We start from the raw sequence: 25,675 nt of genomic DNA, 5'->3' as shown, positions 1-25,675 counted from the left end.
CTAGTGGATGGCCAGGGTGGTATAGACACTGGGCTCAGTGGGAGGCTCCTGTCCCTGGGAGGAAAGAGGAGTGGCTATCCCCTCTCTGAGCTGGAGGTCCTTCAGCTGGGCGTAGGTCACAAACTGGGAGGATTCAGATGCAGCCACCTGGAGTGAGGACACAGTGGTAACAGGTGAGGCTGGAGCCTGGGGAGCCTGGGGCCTGGAGGGGACAGGACCCACCTGGCATTCCTGCAGGCTGTCCTCTCCTTCTGATGTATCCTTCATGACCAGGAATGGCCCTGACTCAGGGGATAAGTGGACACTCCACAATGGCCCTGATTCTGGGCACAGGTGACTGCCCAGGGGTCTTCATCTCCAGGGCTCCGTGGAGGGGACAGAGGCAGGCAGGTCCTGAGTCCACTCTGGCTGTGCCCCTCACCTCCCACAGGGAGCTGGAGGGACCTGCAGCCAGCAGTCAGCTCTCCATGCCCAGCAGAACTTCCAGGGGCTTCTCAGGCTCTGCCAGAGCAGAGGCACCTGCAGGATTGAGTCCTGCCCACCTCTGCCCCTGCCACCATCACACCTGCTCCTCATGTATCACCTGCAACACCTGGACTCGTGCCTGCTGGACAGGTCAGCCTGTGCCCACTGGCCTCACACTGCTGCTCCCTTGGCAGGACCCTCTTCCTGAGATGCTCTCAGGCCTGTCCCTGTGGTTAGGGCTGTGGCCAGGGTCCTCCCCAGGGAACCCTCCTTGAGTGTCCAGTTACCCCTCCTGCTCCTGCCCATGGCCCCCGCCCCACCTGGCTCTGTCCTGGTTCACAGCCATCACCCTGCCTGGTCTCCCCACGCCTGTCTGCCTCTGCCCCGTCTGTCTGTCCTGGGGCTGTCCTGTGTCTGAGCACCAGACTGTGTTTGCTGCTGCTGCCCCAAGCCCCCAGTAGAGCCTTGCCAACAGCAAACCCCCAGGAGTCGGCCATCTGTGTGGCTGGGAAGGGGCCAGTGCAGGGCAGGGCTGTGGCCAGGTCCACCTCCTCCTCAGGAGCAGGTGCAGCGAGCTCAGCAGGGGGAGGAGGCAGAGGAGAGAGGCCAGCGCCCAGGCCTCAGGGCAGGAGGCCGACCAGAGCCCATCAGCACCATCAGCTGGAGGAGAGAAGAGGGCAGCGGGCAGAGAGGAGGGCGGAGGAGAGGACGGGTCACCTGGTGGCCTTGGGTGGTCTCTGGGGAGGTGACAGCAGTGCTGAGCCCTGTGTGAGGAGAAGAAGGCAGACCTGTGAGGCCACACGGGCTCTTGCTGGGTTTCTTGGGTGGCCCTGCTGGTCAGGGTGACAACCAGGGCTTCCCATCCTGTGTGCCCTGAGCACAACTGGCAAATTCCCCTGGGACACCACCACATCTCCACCTCCCCACTCACCTGCCTTCCTGCATTGTCCCCGACACTGGTGTCCCAGGAGCAGGAAGAGGGGCAGCAGGAGGAGGGGAACCGAGACCCCCACCAGAATCTTCAGACTCCTTCCCAGTCCTGGGCAGGGGTGTGGACAAGGAGCCACGCTGCTTACCTGAGCACCTACTGTGTGCCAGCCCTGCTGGTCTTTCCACCTGTCACCTCCAGCCCTGTCACTCAGGCATGATGGCACTGCCACCCATCCCCCAGGACAGATGAGGAAACTAAGGCTCAGAGGGGGGTCCCCTGCCCAGTCACCCAGCAGGAAGCAGCAGAGCGGGGCCTGAACTGGGGGAGTCTGACTCCCAGTCTCCTTCTCTCCACCAGAGCTCAGCCCTGAGCTGGAGGGAAAGAGTCTGACACCCCGATGGCCCTGAGCCCTCCCCTGCTCAGTGTCACTGTCACTGCACAGAGGGGACAGAGCCCTGCAGATTCAGGTCCTGGAGGCTGCCCAGGAAGCCCCTCTCCCAGCAGGGCACAGCCAAGGTCAGCCCTGAGTGGCACTTGAAGGTCAGGGCCAGGCCTCTCCTCTGCCCTGGGAGAAACTGAGGCCCAGAGGGGAGGGGCTGGTCCCCGTCAGCATCTCCAGAGGGGGCTGCCCCCCCTCAGCTCAGCCCTGCCCTGGACCCACCTCCCACCAGAGCCCCTCACTCACCACTCTGGGGTCCTGGGTCCGTGGGGGTGAGGGACTGGTCCTCAGGGCCTCCTGGGGTGGGTGGGAGGTGAGGGCTGGGCTGCCTGCCCCCCACTTCAGCTGGCTGCTCCTCCCCAGGCTGGGCCCAGAGTCACCTCTGCCTGGACCTCCCCCTCATGCCTCCCAGCCCTGAGCTCCAGGGCCTGAGATCCCTGACCATTCTCTGCAGTGCCCTGGACACAGCTTAGCTGAGTTTGCAACTGGACTTTGTAGCTCAGAGTGATCCTTGGTTGCCCAAGAATGCAGGACACTCTCTGCACAGAGGCCCCTGAGACTCACCAGCTGTTGACCTAGGTCCTGAGGGTAGGGGGCTGGGTCCCCCAGAGAGTCCTGGGAATGAGGAGAACAGGAGGGTGAGGGGTGCAGGCTGCCCCTGGGGACTGTCTCTGCCCATCCTCCTACACCTGCCTGGCCTCCCCAGGACCCTCCTGTGCCCACCTGCACCTTCCTGATTCCAGTGGTGGGTGGGTGCACAGGCTGGAGGACCCCGTTGGCCCCTCCTCTCTGAGGGGTGAGTCCCACAGGCCGACCCTCCCTAGGCCCCTCACTCCCATCCCACCCAGAGCTGTCCTGGGCAGGGCCCTGAGGGAATCCTTGAGCTCACAGAGGATGGGGTCAGGTCACTCACCTGAGACCACCAGGTCCAGGGGGACACTGGGCCATGACAGCAGGTAGGGGGATGAGCTGTGAGAGCCATAGCACCTGTAGGTCCCCCCGAGGGCTGGGGTCACAGCTCTCATGGAGAACTCTGCCTGGTACCATGGGGCTCGGTACTCTGCTCTCAGACGCAGGGGGGGATCAGCTGCCCCCTCCTTGCACAGGAGGAAAGTGTCCATCTTGATCTGTGACTGACACAGCAGGGTGACGTTCTCCCCTGAGGACACTGTGGGACCAGGCTGCACTGAGAGGGAGGGTGTGCCAGGGAGCTGTCCTGGAGAGAGGAAGGAGGGTGAGGGTGGCCCCAGCTTGTTCTGAGCTGAGACCTCCCCAGGCCTCTCTCTGAGGACCCTGTGCTCTCTGTCTGTCTCATTGTCTCTGATGCTTCCTGTCCCTGTGTCCCCTGTCTCTGTCCTCTCTGCCCCTCCCTGTCTCTCTCCCTCCTGAGACCCCACATCACCCTGGCCATCACCTCCTGGGGCTCCCCAACAGGGCTGTGCAGAGGCTGGGTCCCTGACTGCACCTCTGGGCTCCTCACCTGAGACCAGGATGTTCAGGGGGTCACTGGGGGCTGACCACTCAGAGGAGAGGCTGTGTCCACCGTAGCACCTGTACTGACCCCCGTGGGAGGGGCTCACAGGGCCCAGCAGGAAGTCGGCCTGAGAGAGCCCAGCCTGGGGCTGCTGGGCTGGGCGCTGGGGGAGGTCCTGTGCCCCCTCCTTGGACAGAGTGAATCTGTCATAGGTGACATCTGAGTGACACTGGAGGGTCAGGGTCTCTCCAGGGGCCAGGACAGGGTCCTGCTGGGTCAGGAGGGAGGGCTTCCTGGACACCCCTGGAGGAAGAGGAGCCTGGGCTGAGGGCTGGATCCTGCCAACCCCCTGCCTCCCCTGTCCTGCCTGCAGGTCACCCTGTCACACCTGGGTCTCTGGCCCAGGATTCCCAGGTTCTAGGCTCTTACCTGGGACACTTCTGGGTTCAAAATTCCAGGAATACATCATTTGCCTCAAAAACTGAATAGAACAAGAAAGAATGTTCCTCACCTGAGACCAGGAGCTCCAGGGGGTCACTGGGTCCTGACCACACCTGGGGGTGGCTCCTGTAATAGCCGTAGCATGTGAATGTCCACCTGTGGCTGGGGGTCACAGGGCCCACAGGGAGCAGAGCCTGGACCTACCCACTGGGGTGTCGATGTGAGTCCAGGGTCCAGGTGAGGTGGTGTCCTCCTTCCTTGGTGAGAACAAACCTGTCATATCCCTGCCCTGAGCCACACTGGAGGGTCACGTTCCCTCCTGAGGTCACTACAGGGCTGGGCAGGGCTGAGAGCCTGGGTTTGCTGTAGGATCCTAGGAGAGAAGGAGGCAGGTGTTCATGGCTCCCTCCTCCCACACCACCCCCAGCTGGGCTGTGAGAGGGACCCCTGGGGGCAGACCCCCTCCCTGAGGGCAGAGCCTGGGGCTGGGACCCCTGAGTGTCCGCTCACCTGTCACCACCAGCTCCAGGGGCTCACTGCGCTCTGACCACCCAGCAGGGCTGAGATAGAGGCATTGATATCTCCCTGCATGGTGCTCAGTCATGTATGTGATGGAGAACCTGGCCTTGTTCTCAGGCTGGAGTAAGGCTCTTTTGCATGTGGGTCTCTGGCTTCTTTCCTTAATCAGAGAGTACACCCGGGCCCCCAGTGATCCCTGACACCAGAGGGTCACTGACCTTCCACGGGGAATGTCAGGGCCTGGTTCTGCCCACAGGTTGGGCTTGGGGAGGGTCCCTGCAAGGAAACCAGAGGCTGGGTCCTGGCCTGTCCCTACCCCAGGTCCCACTGCCCTACCTTGTCACCACCCTCGGCCCAGGCTGCTCCCTTCTCTCCCGAGACCCCAGGGGCTGAGCCTGGGCAGGACGTGGGAGGCTGCAGGGCCCTCACCTGAAGACCCCCGGGGGCTCTGTTGCACACTCAGCCCTGGAAGAGAGGTCCCCGTGAGGAGCTGGCATCTCAGTGTTGGGGAGGATATTGTTCCTTGTGGTCACAGCAGCCATTTGGTGCCATATGGACCTAAAACCTGAGGGTTTCCCGAGAACAGGCACCTGGGACCCTCCCCACCCAGCCTGTGTCCCTCCCTCCACCAACACTGACCGAGGCAGAGGAGGACAGGCAGGGTGGACCTCATGGCGCCTGCTCTGAAGACGTCCAGAGAGGAGAGTGCAGGCCCTGCAGGTCAGACAGCACGGAAGTGGTAAGCAGGGGCTGCTGCTGCCTCCTCGTCCCCAGAGCTATGCACCCACCAGATGGGGTCGGCCCCTCCCTGACCTGACTCTGGTTTCCCCAGGGCAGGGCTCAAGGGGATTCCTCCCCTTGGGGACATCTCAACCAGAGCTGAAGTCCCCCCTGAACCTGACGCCCTGCCATACTGACCTGAATGCTGCCATCCAGGCCAGGCCCCAGGCCCCACCTGAGTCGGCCCCACACAGGCTGAGTCCAACCCAGGATTATGTCCTCAGAGGATCCAGGAAGGGAATGTGGGGCTCACTCCTAGACCAGGTGAAACATGACCAGATACTGGGCAGGTGGGTGCCAGGCTCCAGAGGCCCAGCATGGTGGAGGCCTGCACCCTGCCCTCTGGGAGCTGGAGCAGCTGAAGGGCCTCAGGGCTGATTTCCCAGTGCAGCCCACCATGGTGCAGCCTGTGCAGGAGCAAACCCCTCCCTACAGCAGCTCTGGTCTATTTAAGTTGATGGTCTCTGGTGTTTTGTTGCAGTAGCGCAGAGCTGACTGACACAGGGGCTGAAAGGAGCGAGCCCTCCTCCCCCAGTGCTGCACGTGAAATGCTCTGTTCTGGGGTGTGGGGGAAGAGCCGTCCCATCTGCTCTGGAGTCCATGCTCCAGCCTGTCCCACCATCAACAGAGCGGCCTGGCTGAGAGCTGAGGTGGGCATCACCACCCCTGGAGCCTGGCTGTCCTTGTAGGAAAATGCTCTTCAGCCTAAACTGGTGCTCCACACTGTGCCAGGTGGGGAGGGACCCTCCTGTGGGGCCTCAGGAGCTCTACCTGGCTCATCACTTCCTGTGTGCCCTTGGCTGCAGGGTCCACACTGCAGGGAGGGGACGGCTGAGGGTGAGACTGCACAGGGGACGGAAACCACAGAACTAGGGTGGCAGCTGAGGTGAGGGCTGCAGATGTCACCTCCTGTCCTTCACGGGGTCCTCCCTGGGCTCTGGGTCTTCAAGGCAGATGTGTGGGGTGAAGGTGGAGCGAGGCCCTGGGCATGTCCTCCTGGTCCTCCATCAAGACCAGAATGGGGCAGGGGTGTGCCTGAGGATGCTCAGCCCTCCCCCCTAGATCCTGACAACTTACCCCACCATCCCCCAGGCCAACCTCCTCCTCCCCTTTGTCCCCTCTAATCCATGCCCCATCCTGCCACATTGCCCATGGACCATCTCCTTTTGCAGGTCAGCAACCCTGGGCCTGAGGAGCAGTAGGGTGGGCAGCCAGTTAAGAGTGTCCAGGGGTCCTGGTGTCCACCATGGTCCTCAACACCCCACAGGTCAGCCTGGGGAAGTGGACCTCACCTCTGCACCATTCACCCCATTAGCTCTATGACCCCGTCCTGGCCCCTTTGGACCTGGGTTTGATGGAACACCAGTGACAGTTAGCACAGAGGACAGTGCCAGGGAGATCAGCTACCCCAGGTCCACTGAGGGTGTCAGCTTGGTGGCCCATCCTGGAGGACCTGGTGCGTCTGTCATCAGCACACCCCTGAGCACCTGTGCTGGTGGCTGTGTGAGGGGACCACAGTGGCCTGCAGCATGTGCTGGCTCCTGAGTCCCCAGCCCTCAACCCCCCCCCAGCCATTCTCTCTATTCCAAGATGCACCCCCAGCTCCAGGAGCAGTGGGCACATCTGTGCAATCAGGGAGCCAGGAAGGGACGTGGACGTCCAGCCCAGGTCCATCCCACACTCCAAGTGCTCTTTGCTGCTCTCCTGGGAAGAGGTGGAGATTCTGGCCAGAGCAGGAAGGTCGTCCACCTCCTGTGGCTGAGCACTGTTTCCCCTGCTGCCCCTCAGCCCCCACAGGTGCACCTCCTGAGAGCCAAAGAGTAGGTGGCCAGAGGTTGGGGACAGGTCCAGTGTGGGCTGCTATGATCTCAGCTTGCCCTGAAGCATGCTCCCTGCAGGAGTGGCCAGGGTGGGGCAGGGGAGGATCAGGGGCAGCAGGAGTGGGCTCAGGTGGACACATGCTGAGCAGGGCTGCTCCTGGACCCTGCTGTTATGGGAGGACATCTGAATCTGTGAGCCCTCCTCAGCTCAGGGGCAGGAGGAGGCGTCTCAGCCTCACGTCCTGGTCAAGGAGTGGATTCTCCCTGAGTTCACTGACGAGGACACCAGCCCCAGGACTAGAGTCCAGTCTGTCTCTGACCCTTCTGTGTTCAAGGACTCTGTCACCTCGGCTCCCTGCCAGCTCCACTGCTGTGGGTCTGGTGGGGTGCCCTGTGGACACTGCGTGGACATGGAATGGGCTGGACCTCTCCCACCTGCGACCCTGAGCTCCAGGGGTCTCTGTGTGAGGATCCCTGCGAGGGTGAGTCCTGGTGAGGAACCACTCACTGCAGGTGCCCGAGGGCCAGGTCACAGGCTCATGGGAGCTGGTGGGAAAGGTCCCCTCCGGAGCTCAGGAGGAGGCCCACCTCCTTGGAGTAGCTCCCCCAGGACACCCTGAGGCTGGCGTGGACGGTGCAGGGTCAGAGCCTGTGAATTCTGATCGAAGACCAGGAACCAGCGAAAGCCCTAGAGTGACATCCCCCAGATCAAGCAAAACAAGACAAAACTGAAGCCCATTTAAGATTCTTCTTCATCGGAAAGTGCTCAAGGTCTGGAGGTCACTTGCTTCTGGCCAGTCCCTCTGACTGCAGCAGGGGCACCCTGACCTCAGTCCCCTGTCAGGTGGAGACCCTCAGGCAGTGCCTGGTCCCCAGGGGTCCCTGTCTCCAGCAATGGAGCTTCCCTGCTCACCAGGTGACCCGCCCACCCTGGAGACCCCAGAACGTGAACACCTCAGCCTTTTGCAGATCTGGCTGAGGCCAAGGAGGTGTCCAGGCAGGTCTCAGAGGAGAGTGGGAGCATCAGTGTCCAGCGTCCTTTTCCTTTGCTCCCAGAGGACCCAGTGCAGAGGATCCCAGGTCCCCTCATTGTCCCCACCCCTCCTCCCTGGGAGAAACCCTCAATTTGGCCAAAACCACAACCTGGGCTTGAAGTATTAACAACAAGTCCCTAACCATGTTGCCCAGACAGAATCCTGGAGGGACAACCACACAGAGGTGACCCATCCCCACATGGACTCTCCCTCCCAGGACTCTGCCTGTCCCTAGTGTTGGCTGTGGCAGGTCACCCTGGGCTCCTCAGTGCATGACCTCAGCTTCCCAGGGCTCCCTCCTCCAGCCTGGGCTCTGGAGGCTCAATGTCTTCAGGAGGGACTTTCCACCATGTCCTCTGCTGCCTCCCCTTTTAGGGCACAGCAGAGACAGGAGGTTGGTGAATGGGGGCCACATTGGGGCCAGGATGCAGGAGCTGAGCAATGAGCAGGATGTGGTCACAGGACCCTCACACCCTGCAGGTTTGCTGCCTCCTCCCCACAGCAAGGTGACCAGCTCTCTCCCCAGCAAGGGGCCTGGGATGGACAGCTGCAGAGGAGGTCTGGGTGCAGCTCCACCTCCTGCTGACCACCCCATGTCACACTGCAGGCCTGTCGTGGCCGTGCACAAACCTGGAGACATTTACTGCATCTCACTGCCTTTGTTGGGGCCTGTGGGGTCAATGGATTCCATGCCACAGTCCCAGGGTGATGAGGGTCTCCTGTTGATCACGAGTAAGTCACAAGTGTGCTCTGTCTCCTGCTGCTGTGTCCCTGTCAGGAACTCCAGGTCAGCCGAGGGGGTGCCCTTGGCCTGCCTTCCAGGTCCTGGTGTCCCGGGTGGCCACTGTTTCCTGTCCTTCGCCTTCTCCGCCCTCGGGAGCTTGTCCCTGAGCCTCTCTGGTGGCAGCTCTGCTGACTCTGTCTTCCTGACCTTTTTTGAGTTAATGACTCTGTTTATTTATTTATTTATATGAGGGGTCCCAGGAGGGAACCCAGCGCCTCGCAGGTGCTAGACCAGCGCTCTCCCGCTGAGCCCACCCCAGCCCCCTGGGCCACCTTTCAGTACCTCCATTTATCTGATATCGTGGTTGGTTTGTTCTGATTTCTCTGCGGCAATGAGGAAGGGCCCAGGCCCTGGGGAGCTCTGCAGCCTCCCCCATGAGCTACGGCCCCAGTTGGGTTTTCTTCTTCCTTTTCATGTTGAGTCCTGAGTTTCCTCAGTTCCCCAGTCGCCTTGAGATTGCCATCCTCCTGCCTCTGCCTCCCGAGTCGCTGGAATTAAATCCCTGGGCCCCTGAGCCTGCCTGGTCTCTCTAAAGTCTTCACTAGTTTCCATCCATCTCCTCCGTCTCCTACTATAATTGAAATGAGTAAAACATCCTCTTCTAACTCACAGTACTTTTCAGGTTTTGATGCTGAATTGCTGTGTAGTCTTTGAGAGACTCAGGTGCATCTAGAGCTCAGAGACCATGGTACCTATTTGTCGGCATCAGCTCTGAGCAATTTCTCTCCATGTCACAGGTGCTTCATGGTGGTGCGTCCCCTGTTTCTTTCTGGAGATGCTGCGGAGTCGAATTCTGCTCAGTGCTGAAGGCTCCCTAAGCCTGGAGGGATGAGCCCTCTGCAGAAGGCCATGGGCGCAGGCATGGTCCTGGGTGGGGCCCTTGTGACACAGGTGGACAGCACTTCACCTCCCACCAAACCTGCTGCTCCTGGTGCCCAGTGGCCGACTCCTCCCATAGTCCCATATCTCAGAGGAGGACGTGGACAGCACAGAGAGGGAGAAGCTCCCCCTTCAAAGCCCTGTGGGGCCTAGTGAGGCTTTGGGCTCCTGAGGTCCCAGCTACTCCGAGGCTCAGGAGCCCAGGGATATCTTGAGTCCAGGAGGCCAGTGTGGGCAGCACAAGAGTCCTGCCTCAACAACAAGCAAACCCTCAGCAGATACAGTGTGAAGAGCAGAGACCAGCTGCTGTACCACTGGGTGGGGCTGGGTGACCACTCCCCATGTCCAGGTCCTGGTGTCCACCCCCGCCCTGACAAAGACACGCCTCGAGAGCCAAGTGGAACCTGAAAGCCCTTCGAGCTGTGGTCACCAAGGCACGCGCTGACCTCCAGAAGTCCTGCGTCCTGCAGAACCACACTGGGTCCCCTGTGTGTCATCTCCTGAGTCACCACCCCAGCCCTGGGGACTGTAGTGCACACAGCTGTGTTGTGCAGGTGAGATTTGCAGAGGGTGGATCTGTAGTGCTCTCACCATGAGAAGGAACAAGGGAGAACGGTAGCTGTGGTGCTGTGGGTGTGTCCGTGAGCTCAGTGTGGAGCTCATGTCACACCAGAGTCACATCCCAACACAGGAAATTGTCCCCCCCCAACCATGGTCAACTTTTATTCATCATTAACATGGCAATGAGTCTGAGAGGAGTCTTCACCATGACCTTGGATTCTCCCAGAGTGGACAGGCCTCAGCGTGGGTTGCTCCTTCACTTTCTCCATGGACGGTTACATTAAGGAGGGCTGGGGAGGGGCAGTGGGGAGGCCTGGACCCCACCCAGCACCAGGAGGGAAGCATGAGCCAGGTCAGGCATCTCTGGGGTTTGAGAGAAGCTGCGTGAGGCCTCACACCGTGGCCATTGCCCACCCCCTTTCTCGTCCTGGGCTGAGGTCAGCATCATCCCCTAGAGGGGGCAGAGGTAGGACGGGGCAGCTGCTGGGTCTGGCAAGGCCTCCTGTGTCCCCTCCAGGGTTTCCTGGTCCCCAGTGATGGCCCATGTCCCCTTCCTCCTCTCGGCCGTGTGCTGTGGGAGGACCTGGCAGGTGGTGGGCAGAGCCTTCAGCTGTCCACACTGGGGAGAGGACTCAGAAGGAAACGGTGCCCAGACCCTTTCTCCTCCTGGGTCCTCAGATCTCGTCTGGACCAGGGGTTTGGTCTCTGGTCCTGTGTCCTGGAAGATGAAGGGCTGAGTCTATTTTCTAATCTTCTGTTCAGTGTTCATTGCTTCAAATGTATGAGGGTTTAAAAATGACCCCTTCACAGCGTCGTCCTGAAGAGCAGCGCTCACAGCCTTCACATCAGAAAGGAGCCATGTGGAAAGTGTCATTTTCATTCTTTGGTTCAAAATAGAGAGAAAATGTGTCTCCTTCCTTGGGAGGAAATTCTGGCCACCTTCAGGTAGCCAGCAGGGCACTGGGTGGACAGGAGGCTGGGGTGGGCCTGGGACCATCACAGAGGCCGAGGGCCAGGTGGGGGCTGCAGGGAGAAGGTCCAGCAGGAGCCAGGCCCTCCCTGTGGGCAGAGCTGGGTGCTGCAGGGACCAGCCTGGGTCAGGGTTTTCTCTGAGAATCCCAATGAGGGGAACAGGGTTTTCCAAGGGGGTGTCCTCCTCAGGGGTGAGGCCCTCTCTGTCCTGCACCATCTCTGAGCAGCACTGCAGAGGGGGCTGCTGTGGAGTCCCCAGGCCGACCTCACCCAGGACGTGCCTGCAGCTGGCTGTCCCCTTCCTCAGGGCGTCTCACCTCCTGTGCTCAGACTCTCCAAGGTCCTGCTCACATGGGCAGCAGGGCCACCCCTTCCTGAGTTTCCACCTTGGCAGCTGATGGGGGCACAGGACCAGCCAGCCACGCCCCCTGGATGAGATCCCACAGGGTCACCTGGATATGTGGCCTGTGGGCAGGACAGAGGGTCCCTGAGGGCTGGACAGGTCACACTGGCCCTTTCAGCCCAGCTGGGTGTTGGTCCTTCTGCACCCTGAGAGGGAATTTCACAGCAGATCATCTCTCTAAAGCTCTGGCAGGTGACGACTGCCCGGAATCAGGAGCTCCTACGAATTAGGAGGGCAGAAGACGGAGCAGCTGGGGTCATGGGGACCCCCTGGGCCCTGCACTGTCTTCTCAGGAGAGCACTGTGTGGCCCTGGCTGACCTCAGGCCCCACTGAGGCTGAGCACCCCGTGGCCCCTGCTCACTGTTCCTCAGTGGTACAGCTCAGGACAATCTCGGGGACACTATGGTGATGAGGCTTAGAGGGAAGATTATGGCATGAAGTGCCCACATTAAAAAACAGGATGATCACGGGGTGCAGGGGCACACGCCTATAAACCTAGAGGCTCAGGAGGCTGAGACAGGAGAATTGAGAGTTCAAACCCACGATCAGCAAAAGGGAGGCACAAAGCCACTCAGTGAGACCCTGCCTCTAAATAAAATACAAAATAGGGCTGGGGGTGTGGCTCAGTGGGGCATGCCCGAGTTCAATCCCCGGTAGCAACAACAGCAACAACAACAAGAAGACCCTGGAAAATCCCAAACAAAACTCTAATGGTACATCAAATGGCCCTAGAAGTACAGAAACAAACTAATTCCAAAATCAGTATGAGACAGCAAATAATTAAGACTGAACTAAAATTAATGAAATAGATAATTAACAAACTCAAAGCATCAACGGAACAAAGAGTCAGTTCTTCATAAAGATGAACAAGGTTCACAAACCCTTAGCCAGAACGACCAAAAGAAGGAGAGGGCAGACCCAAATCAACATCATTGAAGATGGAAAAGGAGACATCACTACAGACACAGCTAAATCTAGAGGATCTTGGGGTTATTTTAAAACTCTATACGCTAATAAATCGGAACATATAGAAGGTACAGATATATTTCTAGACAGATTTGACCTACAAAAATGAACTAGGTTGATATAGAAAACAGACTAATATCATGTGAAGCAGAAATCAAAGGCCTTCTGAGAAAGAAAAGCCCAGTACCTGATGGATGCTCTGCTGAGTTTCTATCAGACCATTAAAGACAGACCAATGCAACATTCCTCAAATTATCCCATGAAATAGAGAGGCAGAGAGCACTCCCAGACTTACTCTCTGAAGTCAATATCACCCTGATAACAAAACCAGATAAAGACACATGAAGAAAAGAAAACTACAGAAATATCCCTTATGAACAAGATGCCAAACTTCATAATAAAATAATAGTAAACCACATTCAAAACACTTTAGGAAGACTGCATACCATGGTCAAGTTAGATTCACCCCAGGGATGCAAGGTTGGTTCAACATACACAAATCAGAAAATGAAATTCATAACACAAATAAAACCAAGGGAAAAGTCACACAATTTTCCTGATAGAGCAGAAAATGCCCTGGACGAAATTCAGCCACATGTTCATGTTAGAAACAGTGAAGGGGGCTGGGCGTGGGGCCTGAGCATGAGGACATCCAGCTTTCGGGGTCTGACGTCTTTCCCAGGACAGACAGTGGCTCTTTGTAGAGCTGGTGGGACCCAGTCCGTCTGTAGCAGGGCCTGCTTTCTGCCTTGTCCCCTAGATTGACAGTGAGGCCCAGGTCAGGGGACACTCAGCACATGTGAGCACAGGTCAGAATGTCCCAGCAGCCGAGGCCTCCCTCTGTCACTGTGGGAAAGGAAAGGAGGCAGCGACCTCTTCCTCTTTCTTGGGGCATGATGTAGACACCCCAGAGGGGCCCAGCCAGCACATCCTGTCCCCTGTGTCCCCTGTGGGCCCTAGGTCCAGACAGGGAGGCTGCGGGAGCCTGAGCCATGGCCCCCTGCTCCGTTGCCCTCCTGGCCCTTGGTGAGTCCTGGAGGTGGGGACTGGGTGGGTGGAGGTGACAGGGCAGGACAGGTCCCTTCCCTGCACAGGCCTGAGCCCAGCAAACCCAGCAGACTCTGTGTCCTCCCCAGGGGCTGCCCCTCACCTCTGCCCAGGCTCAGTGTGACCAGGAGCACTGGGTCCTAGAGGCAGCACCTGGTTTGGGGACAGGCCCAGCCTTGGGAAGGACTTGGCAGCAGAGAGCCTCTTGGAAGGGGCCCTGGGAGGTCTCGCAGCCACCCCAGGGCAGGAAGAAGGCCAAGCTGACCCTGGGAGCAGGTGGCCTGGGGAGCAGGGAGGCTGAGTGCCCAGGCTCCACCAGGCCCTGCTGGCCCAGCTCTGGGGGAAGCGGGGCGCTCTTCTCACTGGGCTTCTCTTCCAGGGCTCTGCCTGGGCCAGGCCATCCAAGCACAGGAGGGTGAGTGCAGGTCCCAGGGCCTCCTCCCAGGGCAGCTGTGGACAGGGGCATGTGGATCCAGGAGCCTGGGGACCTTAACAGTGTCCTACGCGTGGGCAACCCCAGTGTGGCCCCCATCAGGTCCCTGTGTCTCTGCCTGTCTCCTGTGGTTTCCTGGGCTGAGCACCATGCTCTCCCCTGACATGGTGGCTGTGTGTCTGGGGACGCGGCAGGATGCTCTGATGGCCCACCTGGGAGTGGGTAGGTGGGGTCAGCAGGCCTGGCCTCTCCCACTTTCCCGTGTTGGTGGAGAGTGTCCGTTCCTGCCCCTCAGCAGTTGTGCAGCCCACACCGTAACCAGCCACAGTCCCCACGCAGGCCAGTGGCTGCCCTCCAAGAGGCCCCTGGACTCCCTCCACCTCTGGCTGCAGTGTCCTGAGTGACAGGCACCTGGGCTTCTCCCACCCTGGGCCCTGTGGGTGGGGCAGGGGCCCGACACCTGTCCTAGTTCTCAGCCAGGTGCCCCATGTCCCAGGGAGCACAGTGCCACCTCCTCTGTGCCCTGATGTGCCCAGGGACACTTGTGCGGGGTCACAGCTGTGGACCTGGACAGGGTCTCCACCTGCCCGTCCTCCCTCCTCAGGAGCCTGTGTCTGTGCCTCTCCTGCTCCTGTCCACACACAGAGGGGCTCTGAGTGGACAGACAAGGACCAGGACTGAGGGAGATGAGGGGAGGAGATGGACTGGGGTGGCCCAAGGGTGGGACATTCCAGTGGGCAGAGGGGTCTGAGCAGGAGGCCAGCTGTGCAGCAGGTCACCCTCCAGCAAGTGCTAACAGGCTGAGAAGGAGGGGACAGTGTAGAGGACACCCCGAGGCAGAGGCTCAGCAGAGGCCTCTGGACCTGGCCCAGGGCAGGGAGGGGTGGGCACAGACACAGCAGGGCCAGGGTGTCCAGGCTCCCTGGGGACCTCGAGCCAGGCAGGATGTACCTGGGGTCAGGTCCTCGTAACCAGGTGGGAGAGCAGCTGCAACAGCAGGGAGGATGTGCACAGGAGTGGACACAAGGAGGGGACACAGGGAGGACAAAGGGAGGGGACACAGGAAGGGGACATAGTGAGGGGACACAGGGAGGGGACCCAGTAAGGACAGAGGGAGGGGAGAGAGGGAGGGTACAGAGGAAGGGGGACATAGGGAAGGAATGCAGAAAGGACATAGAGAGGGGACAGAGGGAGGACAGAGGAGGGGACACTACATGGGGACATAGGGAGGGGACACATGGAGGGGAAAAAAGGAGGGGGACATGGGAAGGGGACATGGATAAAGGACATGGGGAGGGTGAAACAGTGATGGGTCATGGGGAGGAGACACAGGGAGGGGACACAGGGAGGGGACAGAGCAAAGGGACACAGGGAGGGAGACACAGGGAGGACACAGGGAGAGGACACAGGAAGGGGACAAGCAAGGGGACTTAGGGAAAGGACACAGGGAGGGGACAGAGCAAAGGGACACAGGGAGGGAGACCCAGGAGGTGAGCCCAGGGAGAGGGAGGCAGGGAGGTGGATGACTGTGAAGCCACAGAGTGACCGCAGCTGCACAGCTCTGTAAACTGCCCAAGAACCCTGGGCTGTGCACCTGAATTCAGTCTGTGGCTCAGCCACTCCTCCCAGTGGACGCTGAGCCGCTGTCTGCTTCCTCCCAGGGGCCCTGCCCAGACCCTCCATCTCTGCTGAGCCAGGCTCTGAGATCCCCCGGGGGAGGCCCGTGACCATCGTGTGCCAGGCCCCTTCTGAGGCTCAGGAGTTTCGCCTGGAGAAGGAGGGGAGCTCCCAGTTCTGGGATAAGAGGAGCCCTTCACCTTCTGAGCGAGAGGCCAGGTTCCTGTTCCCCTCCATGAGTGAGGACACTGCTGGGCGTTATCACTGCCTCTACCTAAAGTCCACGTGGTCTGAGCTCAGTGAAGCCTTGAGGCTGGTGCTGAGCAGGGAGGACGTCACCCAGGTCCCCACCCCAGGCCCAGCTCAGCCATCAGGTTGGTCTCCATGTCCTGGACCCTGTCCCCGCTGCCGTCCTGTCCACAGCCTCCTGCCCCCACCTGACCCCAGGCCCTTCCCTCTGCACAGTGTCCCCTCAGCCCTCATGCCCTGAGGTCCCTGGAGCCCTGCTCTCATGGGCCACTTTGGGTGACCTGGACACAGGTCCAGCATGGGGTGGGCATGGAGCTGGCCCTGCTGCTGGGTGGGGAGGGGTGCCCAGAGATGGCTGGGGGCAGACCCCTTCCAGAACAGTGTCTCTTCACTCAGATGGAGGGTTCACTGTCCTTCCCACGGGGCCAGAGCCTGGGTGGCTGAGGGTGACATCTGGTGTAGTCCCCTCCCACTGGGCAGGTCACCTGGCCCAGGGATAACCCTGACCAGGGCTAGAAGGGGCACTGGGAAAGCTTTGGGATGTGATGGTCCATGTCCTCTGTGATCAGTCTGGGGTTAGTGTCCAGGAGGGTCAGCCCATCCCAGAGAGGGACAGGGGACATTCTCCATTTAAAGCCAAGTCTTCTCTCCCTTCTCTGTGAATTCTCTGTAACCCAGACATCCTGGGGGCCAGATGCACAGTGTCCAGGGGTGGACCAGATGCACAGTGTCCAGGGGTGGGCCAGATGCACAGTGGCCAGGAGTGGGCCAGATGCACAGTTTCCAGGGTTGGGCCAGATGCACAGTGTCCAGGGGTGGGCCAGATGCACAGTGTCCAGGGGTGGGCCAGATGCACAGTGTCCAGGGGAGGGCCAGATGCACAGTGTCCAGGGGTGGGCCAGATACACAGTGTCCAGGGGTGGGGCCCCAGTCAGTTCTGGGGGCACTCACTAGTTTATCCTGAGGCTCTGACAGGTCCCCAGTATCCTGGGTACTTACTGGTGGCACCGTGGCCCCTAGGTGAGGTCAGTGCCTGGACCTCCTGACCCTGTGTCCTGGTGAGGCTCCCCACCCTGTCTGCCCATGACCAGGACCTGCTGGTGAGTGCTGGTGGGTGCACAGCAGGATCAGCTCAGGTGTCACCTGGTCCCCAAGTCTCCTTGCCCACCCTGGGGGTCTGCAAAGGTCACCATAATCCAGGGTACAGGAGAGGGCCCAGGCAGGAGTTAGCGGACATTGTGGGAGGTGAGGGACGTCCACAGGAGCCCAGAGACCTCAGGTGTGTGACTCCACCTGTGCTCCAGGCAGGCACACAGGGACTGGTGTAAAGCAGGTCAGCTCTGTAGAGTCCACCGTGATCTCCACAGGTGAGCAGGCACCTGGCGGGAAGGGGCCATGACACACCCTGCACCTCTCAGGATGTGGCCCCAGGGCAGGGACGTGGCTCCTGGCAGGTGACAAGGTGTGGAGTGGTCATGCTGACGCCCACCCATCCTGACCCCAGACCATCATGGTCACCTCTGCCTCCCTGTCCATGTGACGGGGTGGAGTGTCCCCCCACTGTCTGTCCTGTAGGTCCAGCTGTCTGGGTGGATCAGTCCCACCTGCCCCCTGTGCTGTTTGCCTGGAACCTTCCAGGAGGAGGAGACCCTGTGTAGACCCTCGGTCATCCCCTCCCTGTCCCCATGCTGTGGGGACCCTGGTCCTGTCAGGGCTTCCCCAGTGTCTGTGAGGTGACGTGTCACGGTCCTGTGCACTGAGACTCCATTAGGACTTGCAGACCCAGAGCCTGTCAATCACCAGCTCAGGAGGTCAGCTCCAGGGTGCACTGGGCTGGGCATGCACCTGGGGACCCCAGCCCCATGCACTCTGTGTCCTGCTAACTGTGGCTCAGCACTGTGTCCCCAGGAGACCCTGGGTGTTGGGGGAGGAGGCTCACCCCGTGAAGGGCCAAAAGAGTCCCTCCATCCTGCCCTAGGGACACACACACAGGGGTCACCCACCCTGACCCCTTTCCCAAGGCCTCAGATGCTGGGGTTTGGGCTGAGAGGAGGGACGGGGACACTCAAAGGTCCAGCAGATGTCGGGCTGGATGAATTGGCAGAGCAGGGACAGCCCTGGTCCAGCCCAGGGTCACACCTCTGCCCTCCCATGGCTGGTTCTCACAGTGGGCTGTGGGCACCACCAGGCCCTGAGCTCCCCTCTCATCCTCAGGTGGCAGAGGCTGCTCGTCCCCCATGTTCTCCAGGGTGGCCTTGGCCTTGGACATGGAGCTGAGTTTGATCAAAGGCAGCTGTGTGTGCTCCCGTCACCTGTCCCCAGGAGACCTGGGAGGGACACAGGGAGCAGGGGAGGTGGGGCAGGGTGATCCCAATGACAGGACAGTCAGGAGAAGGGCTCAGGAGGCCACGGTCAGCCTAGGGGAGAGGCTGCCCAGCCCTTCACCAGCCTCTGACTCCTAGGAGTCCCACGTGACATCAGCCCCACCCACAGGAGTGAGCTCCCCACAGTAGGTCACCTGGGACTCTGCATGGGGTAGTGCCCACGGGGACAGGTTCTGGCCTGGAAAGTGGGGAGTGGCTCCTATTTCAGGGCCCTGGGGTGGGTCTTGGCCACCTGCCAGTGACCTGTCCTGACAGTCAGATGTGTCCTTCTGCTTCCAGCCTCCACCCCCCAGAACTACAGGGTGCTGAACTGTGTCGGCCTGGGTCTGGCTGGGCTGGTCTTGGTGGTTCTGGGGGTGCTTCTGGGAGAAGCTTGGCACAGCTGGCCCAGGTCACAGAGAGAAGAGAGCCTGACCCCAGGGCCCAGGGGAGGTGCCCACAGGACTCAGCCCATGTGAGCCCCAGGGACCCAGAGGCCACCATGGACTGTGCACTCTGGACCTGGACACTCTGCCGGATCTGAACACATCCTCCACCTGCACCAGGGAGCCGCGTGGACACATCCCAGCCTAGCTTGGTGTCAGCTCCTGTGTCCCAGGGTGGCCTCCACGCTGGACACTCAGCGCCTGGGCCCTGGCTCCACACCTTCCTGGCCTCCCGTCCCTCTTGGTGCATGATCGTGTACCCCTTCTCTGTTCATGTCCCTCCCCTCCACTGTCCTCCTCGTCCTTTATTGCTCTAGCAGCTCCCATGACAAGCGAGGGCCATTTCCCCATCTCTCCGTCCTGCCTTGGTGAGGTCCGCAGTTGGGGCTTCCCTCTCTCACCTGAGCAATGACCTCCAGGTTGGGAAGTCTCAGCTCCCCACAGGACATTTGCAGCTGCCTGCTGGGAATCAGGAACTTGTCCCCAGCCCTGCCTTTCCCAGAAAGTCTACCTGACCCCAGCCTTAGCCACACAGGCCCCAAACCTGCTTCCCCTTGGATGGATTGACCCCTCGTCACCCAGACTGGGTCCGCCATGGCACTTTCAGACTAGAAGTCTTTCCTCCTGACATGGCGTTGGTACTTCTTCTCACTTTAGGTTTCAATTTTCATGGAATCCCTCTGTGCCATCACTCTCTGCCCATGTGGGTCCTGGGAGCTACAGGGAGCCTCTGATTGGCTGCATGGAGTTGCACATTATTTCAAGATCTCTGCAGCCTCCCTGTGTGTGTTGATCAGAGATGTGATTCAGTCACATTCACTGTAATTATGACAGGTGAGGACTGACTATGTCCACTTTGTTAATTCTCTTGTGGTTTTTCTGGTGTTCCTGGTACCCCTCTTCCTCTGGCTACAAGGGGGAATTATTGTAACTATAGATTTTTAACATACTTCTTCCTTTAAGCTTTATGCTAGAGGTAAAATGTCCATCACATCATGAAATCAGACTTCAGAGCTTCTCTACATTTTGCTTTACTGTGGGTTTGTACTTTCATTCTTTTTGTGCAATATTTAACCTGGAGACCTCCACTCAGACCCAGGTGTTGGCCATGGCCTTGAAGGTCTACCACAACAGAGATGAAAGAGCAAAACTCCAAAAATGCCAGATGTTGGCCCAGGTGTTACAGGGCTGCTTCCAACCTATGGAAAGGGGGAGACAACAACCCCCCAACGAGAACCCCCTGGGCCCTGCTTTCAGTGTGGTGATGAAGGACATTGGGCTAGAGCTTGCCCTGACCCCAGGGCACCACCCAGACCGTGCCCGAGATGCAGACATCCTGGCCACTGGTGATTGGACTGCCCCAATTCCCGGAGGGGAGCTGAGGTCAGTCACCCCGCCAGTGACTTGCTGGGCCTAGCAGCCAAGGATTGGCGGGGCCCTGGGTCTTCTGTCCCGACCTATTCAATCACCAAGCAGGAACCCAGGGTGGTTATCCGAGTGGATGGGTGTCCCATAAACTTTTTGGTAGACACCGGGGCCACATTCTTGGTTCTGAGAGAGGTTTGGGGAACCAGGGTGACGATGGCCACCAGCCCACCTGCAGAGGGACGGACACAGGTCTGCAGGACCACGCAGAAACCAGGTGGGCAGGACCAGGGCCGGGATAGAGCAAGGGAGGAGAGCAAAGAGCACCCGCCCCACGCTCTGCCCTGGGAGTTCCCCTCAAGGTGGAGGGAGAGAGCGGCTGCTCATGCCCACACTGAGGGGCTCTGCCTGCAGCCCACCTGCCTTGAAATGCTAAGCCAAGGTCCTGGGGCAGGAAAGTGCACGCCATCAACCACATGCACTACCAGTGAAGGCAAGGCCTGGCTGGTGCCTTACCTTCATTGATAGTCTCTGAACTATCAGTGGACTCTCAAGTCCCTTCATTGAAATGGCTCTGTTTCTGTCACTATGGGCAATGCACACGACCTAGTGATTCCATGAAGAGAGAAACCCTGCAGGACCCAGGAAGCTATGCCAGGAGGTGACTCTAGGTGACGCTGCAGGTCGATGCTTCTCTACACTCCAGCAGTGAGCAGAGGAATTTGGATTTACACCATGACCTGGTGATGTGGTGCTACCTCCGCATGTGGAGGGTGGGAGGAAGGGACGTGGACAGTAAGAGCAAACACACAGCAGGACTCTCAGGGTTTTAATGTGATTTTTCACAGTCATGTCCACAGGACGAGCACCCGTTACACAGTCCCTCAGACACCAGCCTGTGGCTTGCATGTCCCGTGTTTAGGGGCATCTTCACAGCTCCCAGTGGGGACTGGCGCGTGGAGGGCTGCAGAGAGCGGTGGGCCAGCCCTGGGTGCGCACAGCATGGTGGGGAAGGCTCTGCAGCCAGCACCCAGCTGGTCCTGCACCCAGTCACCTCTGCTGCCAGGACAGTCTCAGGTGCAGCCCCACCTGTCCAGGTGGCCTTCAGACTCCTGAGGGTCCTTCGTCTCCCAGCTCTGCACTCTGAGTGTGCCCTGATCTCTCCTGTTCACCTCCTGGCTGCATCTCAGGTCCCTCTCTGGCTGTCCTGAGCCTGAAACAGCAGGATCCCGAGGACCAGCAGGACCAGGCCAGCCACGCCCATCCGGATGAGGTTATGCACTGTGTAATCCTGGGGAGGTGAGCCTGGGAATTGGACACAGAGGTCAGAGGTCGGGGAGACAGGATCCCCACATGTCCACCCAGGGCAGCCACCTCCCCTGGCCAGGACGTGACCCTCAGAGTCCAGTCCCAGAGCTGAGAATCCTCCCTACTCCCCTGAGCTGGGGTCTGAGCTGTTCTGCCCTGGGCTGATGGTCTCAGTGGCTCCTGAGAACCAAGTAGAGGAGGGGACCTGTGACCTGAGGAGCCCCGTCCTGCCTGGGGCCCATCTCCTCGCCTCATTCTCACCACAGGACTCTCTGGAGCCCCTCTGAGCCCTTCCTGGTCCTCAGGGTCCCCTCTGCTCCTCTCCCTGGTCCTCCACCCTCTCTGTGCTCTGGGAGGTCAGGACTGTGTCTGAGTCACGTTGGAGCAAAGTTCAGCTGAGCCCAGAGCTCAGGGTTGGTGGGGAGAGTGGCCCCTGGTTCAGGGTTCCCCCGCCCTGTGTGTCTGTGGGGTCTGGGACCTTGGACCATGGAGCCACGGCCCCTGGAGAGGAGGTTCAGTGGTTCCCCAACTGAGTGCCCAGGGACCGGGTGAGGGGTGGTTTGGGGTGCCTGATGGACAGAAGCAGAAAGGTGACAGTCTCTGGCCACCCCCTGCACCTCTCTACCCAGTCCCCTTGGGTGTCCTCGTCAGTTCAGCCTCATTAACTAATCATTGTGTAACCAGAGACCCCCCCACCAGCGCCTCACACACCAGGTAAGAGGTGCAGTGCTCCAGTGGGGTCCTACCTGTGGCTCCCGTAAGCATCTACTTTGTAGAAATATAAATCTATGCAGCCTAGTAACCATAACAACACATAAAACCCCACCAGTGAATGACATTAAGAATGTGGATATAATATGTATATTCTTATACAGTGAGAATCAGATAATTATATAATTAGGGATTAATATTTAGATATTTATATAATTGTAGATATGTGTAACTACACACACACATACATACACACATGTATCGAAGCAAGAGAAATCGGTGTGCAATTAGGAAGTCAAGAAGTGAAATTTCCATCTGATTTTGTTTGACATAAATTTTATCAGTTAATCACAAGATATTTAAAAACCATCGGAAGGGAGAGAATCCTAAGTTAATATAAAATAAAATCAATAGACCAAACTAACATCTTCCTATACTTAATTAGTATTTAGAAAATAAAGAGTAACCTTATAAATTCCTAAGATAGTCAAACAATTCTGAAAATCACCCATGAATGGACCCCATTTCAACTTCGCAATATTTCTCATGTTCCTTCATCAACTTCTATGCCAAGTGTCTTGGGAAAGAGGACTTGGTTGTAGGAAGAAGGTATTCCCCACAATTAATGCAGGAATATAATCTAGACCCAGGGAAATTGGAGTAGAATATTTTTTTATTTTTAAGGTATAAATCCAAATATCTCAAGCTAAATTTTCAGCTTCAACAGTTTTAGAAAGGGAGAGAAAACAGAGTGGAGACAGTCCTGCTGCAGAGGGTGACGTCGGAGTGGCTACAGGGAGCAGGGCCCTCCTTAGTCTCAGGTGTGCCCTGAGGCCACCAGGTGACCCCTGGAGGAGCCCAGTGGCATCCCTGCCTGGAACACTGTGTCCGGTGGGGCTCCAGCCTCACCCCACCACACCCCACTGTGGCCTGAGCAGCCTCCGCGGTGACCTGAGAGGGCCCAGGGACCCTGCAGGGGGGGTGAGGGCTGCATCTCGTGGCTCAGAAATGAGAAATGAGAGCTGCTCAGGGGACCCCCGCTGGCCGCGGCCCCCCACCAGGCCCTGTTTCCTGGAGGTCCCTGCCCACCTGCTGGAGGCGAGGGGTCATGCAGAGCTGTGTGTAGCGGTGGCCAGAGTAAAACCTGAGTGATTTTGTGTGACCCACGGAGGGGAGGTTCCCAACCAGGAGAGTTTGATCAATCTTTGTTGTTTCCAAAATGCTGTGTCTCCGCTTTCCAAGCCGAGCCCCGGAACAGCTGAGGACGGCCCCTGCTCCCCACCTTGGTGCTTCCGTCCTCACAGACACAGTCACTGAGAGAAGCGGAGCAGGCCCAGAGAGCGCTGCCCAGGACCCGCTGCCCAGGACCCAGAGGCCAGGAACCAGGATGGTGCTCAGGACAGGCAGCTCCCCTGATCAGATGGGGGGCCCAGGGCTGGAGGGAAAGGCCTTCCCAGAGAGCCAGCCTCCCAGGAGAAGTGGGAGGGACAGAACCCATCCCTGTAGGTGCCCCGCCCAGCAGGGGCTGAGCTCACAGCCCTCATGGAGGATTGTGCCTGGGAGTGGAGCTTGAAGCTCTGATCTTAAACACGGAGGCTGGGGTGTCAGCTGCCCCCTCCTTGCACAGGAGGAAAGTGTCCATCTTGATCTGTGACTGACACAGCAGGGTCACGTTCTCCCCTGAGGACACTGTGGGACCAGGCTGCACTGAGAGGGAGGGTGTGACAGGGAGCTGTCCTGGAGAGAGGAAGGAGGGTGAGGGTGGCCCCAGCTTGTTCTGAGCTGAGACCTCCCCAGGCCTCTCTCTGAGGACCCTGTGCTCTCTGTCTGTCTCATTGTCTCTGATCCTTCCTGTCCCTGTGTCCCCTGTCTCTGTCCTCTCTGCCCCTCCCTGTCTCTCTCCCTCCTGAGACCCCACCTCACCCTGGCCATCACCTCCTGGGGCTCCCCAACAGGGCTGTGCAGAGTCTGGGTCCTGACTGCACCCCTGGGCTCCTCACCTGAGACCAGGATGTCCAGGGGGTCACTGGGGGCTGACCACTCAGAGGAGAGGCTGTGTCCACCGTAGCACCTGTACCGACCCCCGTGGGAGCTGCTCACAGGGCCCAGCAGGAAGTCGGCCTGAGAGAGCCCAGCCTGGGGCTGCTGGGCAGGGCGCTGGGGGAGGTCCTGTGCCCCCTCCTTGGACAGAGTGAATCTGTCATAGGTGACATCTGAGTGACACTGGAGGGTCAGGGTCTCTCCAGGGGCCAGGACAGGGCCCTGCTGGGTCAGGAGGGTGGGCCTCCTGGACACCCCTGGAGGAAGAGGAGCCTGGGCTGAGGGCTGGATCCTGCCAACCCCTGCCTGCCCCGTCCTTCCTGCAGGTCACTCTGGTCTCTGGCTCAGTGTGTCCAAGCTCCTGTGAGCCGCCCTCCCCACTGGGGGTCCCTTGAGAGCAGGGATCATAGAAAATCGTTTGGGTACTCAAAAGACATTGAGTGAAGAATAAAATAAGGCTCTCTCACCTGACAGCTGGAGCTCCAGGGGGTCGCTAGGAACTGACCACAGCTGGGAGGTTCTCCTGTAATAGCCGTAGCATCTGAATGTCCACCTCTGACCAGAGGTCACCAGGTCCATGGGAAGCAGGGCCTGGACCTGCCCACTGGGGTGTCTCTGTGCATCCAGGGTCCAGGTGAGGTTGTGTCCTCCTTCCTTTGTGAGAACAAATCTGTCATATCCCTGCCCTGAGCCACACTGGAGGGTCACGTTCCCTCCTGAGGTCACCACAGGGCTGGGCAGGGCTGAGAGCCTGGGTTTGCTGTAGAATCCTAGGAGAGAAGGAGGCAGGTGTTCATGGCTCCCTCCTCCCACACCACCCCCAGCTGGGCTGTGAGAGGGACCCCTGGGAGCAGACCCCCTCCCTGAGGGCAGAGCCTGGGGCTGGGACCCCTGAGTGTCCTCTCACCTGTCACCACCAGCTCCAGGGGGTCACTGTGCTCTGACCACCCAGCAGGGCTGAGATAGTAGCATTGATATCTCCCTGCGTGATACTCGGTCATGGACAGGATGGAGAACCTGGCCTTGTTCTCTGGCTCCAGCGGAGACTCTCTGGAAGGCTGTGCATGTCCTTCTTTATGCAGATAGTACTCCTGGGTCCCCAGGGGCCCCTCACACCAGATGGTCACTGGCCTTCCCCGGGCGACCACAGAGCCTGGCTCAGCCCACAGGGTGGGCTTGGGGAGGGTCCCTGCAAGGGGATCAGAGGCTGGGTCCCAGCACAGCCCCTCAGATCCCAGCCCTCAGCCCAGCCCCCTCCAGGTTCCCCAGCCTCAGCCCCAACTCTGTTCTCCACCCACTGCCCAGGGTGGCTCCTGGTCCCCAGGAGGAGGACCTGGACAGCTGGGACACTCACCTGCCTGCCCTCGGGTCCCGGGGCCCAGACTCAGCCCTGGAAGAGAGTTCCTGTGAGAGGGGAGCCCCTGAGGCCTGAGCAGGCCCTGTCCCCCCACAGCCTCCTGGGCCCTGGGTCTCCTGGTGGCCAGGGCCTGGCTGTGGGCTGGATCCCCCCAGAACAGGGTGTCCCCTCCCTCCTTCACATCTCACCCAGGCAGAGCAGGGCCGTGAGGGTGGGGGTCATGGTGTGTCCTCCTGTGGTCCCAGGGTCCAGATGGAGGAGGTCACAGAG

At 59.5% G+C, this 25,675-nt stretch overlaps 1 protein-coding gene across 1 annotated transcript; it reads right to left on the bottom strand.

Moving 5' to 3' along the window:
• On the bottom strand, positions 1-25,675 carry LOC144250454 (leukocyte immunoglobulin-like receptor subfamily A member 6). The gene is made up of 14 exons (XM_077793296.1): positions 25,594-25,675; positions 25,403-25,438; positions 24,956-25,237; positions 24,516-24,818; positions 24,009-24,368; positions 23,598-23,745; positions 13,590-13,614; positions 3,821-3,950; positions 3,316-3,612; positions 2,749-3,051; positions 2,400-2,450; positions 1,397-1,504; positions 1,183-1,229; positions 1-147 (listed from the first exon to the last, which is right to left on the bottom strand). Exons 1-14 carry the CDS (start codon positions 25,625-25,627, stop codon positions 1-3), a joined length of 2,271 nt encoding a protein of 756 aa, XP_077649422.1. The 5' UTR covers positions 25,628-25,675.

Source organism: Urocitellus parryii, chromosome 15 (assembly GCF_045843805.1).
Source record: "Urocitellus parryii isolate mUroPar1 chromosome 15, mUroPar1.hap1, whole genome shotgun sequence".
In the NCBI taxonomy this organism is placed as follows: domain Eukaryota; kingdom Metazoa; phylum Chordata; class Mammalia; order Rodentia; family Sciuridae; genus Urocitellus; species Urocitellus parryii.
This window is presented reverse-complemented; position numbering and strand designations above follow the sequence as displayed.